General features: G+C 45.7%; 1 protein-coding gene across 1 annotated transcript; it reads left to right on the top strand.

Annotated features, from left to right (window-relative positions):
* The first annotated feature begins 7362 nt into the window (after nucleotides 1–7362).
* LOC146854086 (olfactory receptor 13G1-like) lies at nucleotides 7363–8322 on the top strand. The gene has a single exon (XM_085651001.1). The coding sequence runs from the start codon at nucleotides 7363–7365 to the stop codon at nucleotides 8320–8322; it is 960 nt and encodes a 319-aa protein (XP_085507127.1).
* Nucleotides 8323–8816: the final 494 nt, after the last annotated feature.

Below are 8816 nucleotides of genomic sequence, written 5' to 3'. Positions count from 1 at the left end.
ATAGGAAAAAACCTCAAATGTCTCTTCTTAAGCATAAATGTGGTAAATATCACAGCGGTGTACATTTTTCAGACTTCCAATCTTACCATACTGCTGTTTTTACATAAACAGTCTTCTAAATACCTATCACATTGTTTTACTGATTTCTCTCCTCTTTGGAAAGATATTGAATTATCTTTTCTTACTCCTTTCTCTTTTGAACAATTTCTATCCTTTACCCTAAGGACACATTGTTTGTCCTCCCCTATTGCCACAATTACGTCTAAGTAAATCAGACTAATACTCTTCTCCCATCTCTCAGATGAAGAGCAATTTCTTCAGTCCTGTATTTGGCAAAACAAGCTCCTCTGAATTAACAATAAACCTTTTTTTGGGAATCCCTGGGGAGATACAGGTTAAGTTTGGATTCAGCAACTTCTGTCAAATGACTCTTTTCTTACATTTCCACAAGCACAACTACTATACAATCTCTCAACCATGTTGTAGCTAATTTAGGGCCAGATGTACCAAAGGGTTTTGCCCATATTGTGTCTATGGGGAAATGTGTTGATACATATGGCCCTTAGTACTTTAATTCAAGCCATCACTCATATTTTACGAACAGTGACTTCACATATGCTACCCCAATTTATGATACTCACCTTACTCCTTTACTTTTCAATTCCCCCCACTGCTTGCTTCATCTGTCTACAAACTACCTACTAAGGCCACAGACAACAGAAATAATTTGACAGAAGAAGTGCAATGGTAAACAGATCTCCAAGTCTCATAGCCTATCAACCTTTGGGATAAAATATGGTTGAAACTGCGGAAAACATCATGATCTGCTAACAACCACCCAAACTCATTTTTTAAAATATATAATTGACTTATGATTACTCCATGAAACCTTTTCACACTGCTGGACATACAGTGTCCTCCTCCAGATTTATCCCATCTTCTCTTCTCCTGCCAATCCACACATCAATTCTGGCTGAAAGTTTGGCCCAAATAATGTTCTATTTTTCACGCAAACATTAATTTTCTTTTTAAAATTGTTTTTCTTGGTGAAATTCTACTTGTAAAATTGTTATACTTAATTTATTAATTTCAGTTGCTTTTCGGCAACTTGCTAAACACTGGAAAATCCCCTCAGAGCTTTCTTTCAAGTCTGGTGTTACAGCGTTTGTTATTATCATAGACTTGACAGAGCATATATCAACCTCACTTCAATTGCTATTATCACCCAACAGCCTCTTCTGAAAGAAGTACCTAAACCTCCATGAACTATATTGTTCTACCTCAATCATGATATACATATGTTTTTTGCTGATAATGTCTTGATATTGACAATCTAATTCTACACTAATCCTCCCACTCTCCTTCCTTTTCCTCATATCAAACATTGTTTTACATTTATCATACTTATCATAGATTGTTATCCAGAAAAAAGTGTTAAAGTCGACGTTTCGGTCTCTAAGCATTCGTAGATAAGACCATCTTCAGGACTATAGTGTATAAAACAGTTGACCCCTGAAATAAACTTCAAACGATCCAGACGACCAACACAGTTTATGTTGTCGACTTCCGTATACGGGCGAAAGCAATCACTGTTCAGTAACTTTGCTATAAATATCAGATTGATTAAATATATTTGAGAATCCTAGCTGGAGAATTAACTGTGAGTCTCCATTCGAGAGGTATCAGGATTCAGACATTCTTTTCTGTGGCGATCATTTAGATATAATATAGCAGAGTTACTGAACAGTGATTGCTTTCGCCCGTAAACGGAAGTCGAGAACATAAACTGTGTTGGTCGTCTGGATCGTTTGAAGTTTATTTCAGGGGTCAGCTGAAATAAACAACATGCAACGATCATCTTGCACACGAGGCCTGGGCTGTACAGGAGCTTTCCACCTGTGACGTCCAGGCACCTGAAAGGTGAATTCAACATGCCACATGAGCACTCCACGATGCCCCAGCTGCGTTTTTGGGCCAAATTGTGCTGCCTCTGGGCCTGTGTGTTCGGGGCTTGGAGGTGTGTCATCACCCAAGCGCAGACTGCATATCCATGGTCACCTGTGACAGTGCAGAGACATGAGTCAAGACTACATACTGCATGATGTGTTGGCAGGCTCACTGGTTCATTGGTGTGTGATATGTGTGACGTTTTGATTCCAGTATGACATGTACTGCATGTTGCAAATGAGCTGCATCACTGTGTATTACATAGCCTCACTGCTGCACCTCCCCCCGAGCACATTCACTGTTGTGCACATCGTGAATGCATCACATGCACCCCTACGGCACACCATTGTCATGCCTGTCTGTGCATGTCCACAGGCCTGACTACGACACAGTGATGATGCTGCGCAGAATGTGGCCGGCCACGTGTGTGTCGGCCCATTGCAAGGACAGGGCTGACACAGATGTAGAGCACCTGCGTGGCTGAACCCGACATGCAGTTGAGGGTACATCTTTGGCTCATGCTGCGATAATAGCAACACACACAACTGTTGGCATGTGTGATCCCTGACCCCGAGCTAGCATGCTCTCTCCCATGTACCCCTTTGGCAGAGCATGCACACCGGGGGCATGCTACATAGCAACATTATTGATTGCGTGACGGGGCGCAGACACTACAACAGAGACACACGCATCAGCCACATCCTCGGCAAGGCCTACACTGAACCACACCCAGATCCATGTGTGGAGGAGCCACAGCCCTACGCAGTACTGTTGTGCACCTGTCCACCCTGCTTACACTCACATGGAGATACGACACGGTTACATGTCCCAGGTCTACACCACTGCCTGCAGTGACATGGTTGCGCACGCTGCACACAGCACAATTTAATGTGGAATGTCCCTGGTCCCTCATGCATACATGATTTCCACACAGACACCCTGAGTGAGTTTGTGGGACTGGCCACAGGCATGTGCGCCCGGCCCCTTTTATTGAAAGGGTCAAATCTCCAGTGATGCCTGTACTGGATGGGTGTTGGGTAGTGTAAGCCACCACTCAGGGGTTGGTTGGTGCTGGCAAAGACCAGAACAGTAGGCTGACAATCAGCAGTACAAGGTACGAACATCATAGGTCCCTGACTTGAGCAGCACAGAGTTTGTGGCCCCGGATGCACAGCGGCTGGCACAGGCACACCGCCATGGGACGGTGGCTTGCGGTGCACTGAGGTAGTGCCACATGAGCTGAGCGTGTACTCGTCAATGTCCAAGGGGAATTTGGCAAAGGGCTACGGAGGACAGTGGAAGGTGACCTTCCAGGGCATGATGCAGAGGGCAGAAGCAAGCAGAAACAGGCAGATGGCGAAGTTGAATGCTACAGACCCCACTTTTCCACCTTGTCAGTATCAGCTACATGTAGGTGAAGACAGCCTCCAGCCCATGGGCTCAGATGCCACCGTCGTCCAAAAAAAGATTGCCCATGAATTTCAGGGCACACACTCAGTGGCACCAGAGCTGGAAGAGGATACAGTCTGTGATATGGCCTGTACAATGACATGGACTCTGCTATGTAGAGAGCAAGACTCAGTTCAAATTGTGTGACCTACTCCACCGCAGTGTGTGCCTGAGGCAGCGGTCAGCAGGGACCCACAGCCACAGGTGGAAGGCATGGCTGCACAGAGTCAGTGGCACCAGTGCAGTTGTTGGTAGTTTCCCATCACCTCCGTATAGGTGAGCCTTTTCTCCTCCGGACTGAAGTGAGTCTTCCTCTTACTCCTCTCCTTGCGTACTGTGACATGAACACTGCCATGAAGTAATCAAGACTCAGTTCCAAAAGTGCGACCTAGATGGCCGCAGTGTTGGCCGTAGGCAGCGGTCTGCGCGGGCCAACCACTGTCCAGCCACCTCCTCCTCTGATCTCTAACACACAACGTTAGAATGGCATGTGAATTAGATTTGTGGCACCAGAGCTGAGCAGGTGTGCAGCCAGCGAAGAGGCTGTGTCCTACCTGTGACGGAGTGCATTGGATTGGTGTGAGGCCTGCAGGACCGCAGTGCAGGCCGAAGGCCAGAGTCAGCAAGGGCCCACAGACACGTTTGGTGGGAGTCCTATGCACAGACTTGGTGGCACCACATTGGAGGGAGTATAGTGAGTGACTAGAACTCAGCCTTAAATCATGATTCTCTGCCATAGTGTAATCAAGACTCAGTTCCAAATGTGTGTCCTACTTGTCCGCTGTATATGCCAATGGAGTATGTCAACGAGAAAGGAGTTCCACGGGCCTGTGTCACGGAGGCCGTGATGGTTCGAGGAGTCTGCCAAGGTCGGGGGCCTCGGGCTTGGAGCTTGCACCAGCACGTGGAGGGCCCTCTTTGACACACGCCGGTGTCGGCAGGTGAGCAGTGATGCCTGGATGACGGCTTCAGGGACCAGCGGCCCGGGGTGCAGCAGGTGCACAGGATCCCAGGCAACACTGTTCACAGCATAGGCCTCGTGGTGGGGTGAGAGGCGCTGCCCTGGCAGGGATGTTGGGCATTCCGGAAGAGGGCCACGCCCAGGGCTACGTGCTTTTTATTCACAACCATATGCTGACCTGGCGTATGCCGGGCCAGCCCACTCCTCTCACGCTTACAGGGGGGGACGTAACAAGCTACATTTCCTGGATCTCCCCCACTGGCTGGGGTGACATGGTTGCATCCACTGTCTACTACACCAAACACCAGCGGTGTATGTCAACATGGATATGTGTGTGGTCTGCATACTGCAGTCTGTCCAACACATCCATGCCATGCAGTCTCATTCATCGGTCACATCGCCTCCTTCGCACCTGCTTGGTTCCCTCCTCTTCCCACATTCTGCTAATGTGTGGCTGAGGTGCAATGCCATTGATGGCTCATGTACATGGCTATGCCAGGTTCCCACGGTTAGTTGTGCTGTCGTGTATGGTGGGTGGGCATGTTGTTTGGCATCTTGTATGTGGGTTTGTAACGTGTGCATTCCCAGAGTTGTGAGTTGTATGATTGTGGAGTTGAGGTGTGTGGTGTGTTCATTTGGTACTTACCAATGAGCAGTGCACTTCCGTGGGTGCCATCCTGGAAGCGCCGGTTGATGAAGGACTGTCAGAAGATTTATAAATCATGCAGACTGCCTGGGTAGTTGGTGACGACATTGGTGAAGAGTCCCCGGTGGCTCAATATTTCCAGCATATTGATGGAATGCGTGTGCTTTCTGTTGCGGTAATTGAGTGCAGTGTTGGCAGGGGGCACAAGTAGGACATGTGTGCAGTCTATTGCCCCCAACACTTGCGGGAATCCAGCTTTGGTGTAGAAGCCTTGCTTGGTCTCCAGCTGTTCCTGCGCAGTGTGGGGGAAGTACAGGTACTGGGGTACCAAGCTGATGATGGCATCCAAGACAGGTGTGAGGAACTTTGATAGAGCTGGCTGTGAGACACCTCCGACTCTGGCCGTTGTTGGTTGAAAGGTACCAGAGGTCAACAGGATGTGGAGGATGGTTGTCCTTTTGAGCCTGTAGTGGGCAATGACATACTCTGGTGATAAGTCAGTGAGGCTGGTGCATTTTCTGAAGGTACGCTGTCTGAGTCTGCGCTACCTCTGTGGTGGTCCGGGGGGGGTGCGGGGAGGGGTCCTGGGGGTGGTAAGGGCCTGGTGCGGTGTGTGTTGAGGGCCTTTTGGGGCTCCGAGCTGCATGATCAGTAGCCCCATGGCATCTGTTGTCCTTCAGGTGTGGCTGTGGGCTGGGCTCCCTTTTCTGGTGCCAGCTGCCATCCGACTTTACACCAGGTCAGAGCATGTGTTAGTTTCCTGCTGCTGATGCGCCTTATCGCCTGTTTTGAGTTCTTATCGCCGATCTGGCTGGTCGTTGTGAATATTGCGAGGTGGTGTTGTTGCGACTTTTTGCATGGCAATGCCTACTCTGCATCTCATTACCGATAGTTGCCGGGGTCATCTGTGATGATGTTTTTTGCGGCTGCTATCGCGGGTAAACTGGTGCTATGGGCTGTTAGCACCGGCTTGTGAATGGGGTGATACATTTATCGCGACTTTGGCTGCGATAAAGTGCCGATAACTCCTTGAGAATATGCCCCGTGGTGTTTTTTTTGCATTTCATGTTTTTTTTGTGAACAAAATGTGTACATGTGGGGGAATATTTGATGCCTTGGTAGGATATGTGTTGTTGTAAAATTTGTATAGCTCAGTTAATTTTCGTTTTTTGCATTACTGAATTCTTACTGTTTTCTTCACTGTTACCTTCATCCATTGACTGGCCATGTGAAGAATAAAACAGTTCTGGAATTTGAATGGGAATTTGTGTTCATATAATACCATGGAGTGTGGTGCACCTCCATCTTGTATTACTGTAATCTCCTTTTCAAAGGTTGCACCTTGGTAGCAGGTGCTTTAAGGAGTGCATGCAGATAGGAATTGAAATGTGGATATCTACTTTGTTGGAAAAAGAGTTAGGTACGGTGACCTTTGGTCCGCTGCCTTTTTTTTGGGGTGTATTGAGGAACACATTTTTTTAGCACTCACATATTTTGCATTTTCCAATTAGATCTAGGTCTAACTTGCACTGTCAAATGGTCATATGTGTTCATATGTATATAATGCAACTCAATCTTGTCTGGTTAATAGCACCCAATTTACACCTATGTGTGAAAAACGTTGAACTAAAGTATGTGAATGCATCTCTTTTTCATGTGCTATTACTGTTTGAGCACTTTTAGCCCAAACAATTACCACCAGGAAACAAGGGTTTTAAGTGCCTTTGCTGGATAGACATTTAATTGGCGCATCGCTTGTAAATTGAGGACAATAGCCATTCACAGGGCCTGGTTTTAGTTAATTTAATCATAAACCAAATTTCTACAAGTGCATGTATAAGAATGTTACAAATCAGGCAACCGTGAGTTTGTTTAAAGTCATCAATGAAATAAGTAGTCTTAGAACATTGGAATGTTGACATCCCAATTGAAGACAAGTGGAGTAGCTCCAGGATTCTAATGGCTGGTATAAACCTGAATTTCATTCCAATGCGTGTCCTCATGTTTCTCCCTTTTAATTTAGAACATTCTAAAGTTTGTGAGCGGAATGTTCTAATAGCTTTATAGACCATCTGCCTTCGGCTATATAGTTGTTAAAGGCCCTCTCCCTCATCTGTGGCTCGGGCCTATAACTCTGGTTCCAGGCATGTAACAGCCGGTATAGCTCTCGGCAGGTAAATATTAAGGTATATTGAAGATTTGGGTACTTTAATAGGAGTTAATGACTTTTGGATTGAGGACAATCAAGCACTGAATTGGTGATCAGCTTGATATTTGCAAGAAAAAAGGCTATGAATATTACGGATTTCCACCTCCATCGATGACTTAAAATAACCACTATGTTAATATTTTCTAGATAATGCATCAGATAACCAGCAGAAGACTGAATCAAACCCTTGCCTCTGAATTCTTCCTCCTTGGCTTCTCCGATCACCCACAGCTTCAGTCCACATTTTTCACCTTGTTCCTGTTGATTTATTTGATAGCCCTCCTGGGTAACCTTTTGATTATCACTATCATAGGTGCTGATGCTCATCTGCATACACCCATGTACTTTTTCCTGGGGAACCTTGCTACCTTGGACATCTGCTGCACCACCTCTATCATCCCCAAGATGCTGGAGAACTTGCTGTCAGAAACAAAGTCAATTTCCTATTCGAGCTGCCTTACACAGCTTTTTCTTCTTTCATCGTTCCTTGGCACAGAGCTTCTCATTCTGGCACTTATGGCCTTTGATAGGTATGTGGCCATCTGTATCCCTCTTCGCTATACAAAGATCATGAGTATGAATTTCTGCATCACTACAGTGATCGCCATGTGGTTTTCCGGTTTGGTTTGCTCCATTGCCCACACCACCCTAATCACAAGGCTGTCTTTCTATGGAAGGATTGCCCTGGACCACTTCTTTTGTGAAATACCACCAATCCTCAAGGTTTCTTCCTCTGACACCCGCATTAATGACATTGTGATATTTGTAGCTGATGTGTTTTATGGCATGTTTTGTTTTCTACTCATTATCCTTTCCTACATCTACATCCTCTCCTCTGTTTTAAAGATCCGCTCAGCTGCCAACAAATGGAAGGCCTTTTCCACTTGTTCATCTCACCTCTTGGTGGTTACCTTGTTCTATGGAGGCATTATCTACACCTATGTACGTCCAGCCCTCAATGTCACTGGTGAAAAGGACAAGGTGGCATCTGTTGTATATGCTGTTGTTTCACCTGTAATGAACCCAATTATCTACAGTCTAAGAAACCAGGAGGTGAAAGGGGCACTTGCTAAATTGATTTCTATGAAAATATGTTCATTAAAGATGTAACATGCTATGAAAAAGGGCGAGTTAACCATAAAGTGCATACTGTTACATTTTACAGACCTTGTTCTATCAACACTATATCACGAACAAATATATATGGTGGGCAAGTAGCAACAATGCCTATCTAGATTTCGCCATTAATGTTTTTTTCTTTTTTCTTCAATACCTTTTGCTTAGTTGGACAAAGTGACATGAACATTTTCAAAGCTGTAAGAGTAACTTTTTACAGTTTAATTAACATACCATACTTAGCTCACAAAGAAACAGCTGAATCGAATCACGCCAATCTTGGCCTAAAAGCAGACTGTCTACAAGGAAAGGTCTTTATTTGGTTTGGCATGTCAGTTCACCTCTATAGACCCTGACATTTAACAGTCATTGGACGAGGGAACTTTTTTCCTGTGGTGCATTTCAGATCAACAAACTGAAAGCCTGGCCTGCTGAACTTAAGCTATGATTGGCTGGCTGCAAATTCAGGAAATATATTGATGCCACCA

Source organism: Triturus cristatus, chromosome 4_1 (genome assembly GCF_964204655.1).
Source record: "Triturus cristatus chromosome 4_1, aTriCri1.1, whole genome shotgun sequence".
NCBI lineage: Eukaryota > Metazoa > Chordata > Amphibia > Caudata > Salamandridae > Triturus > Triturus cristatus.
Note: the sequence above shows the minus strand (reverse complement) of the source record. Positions and strands in the feature narration are given on the sequence as shown.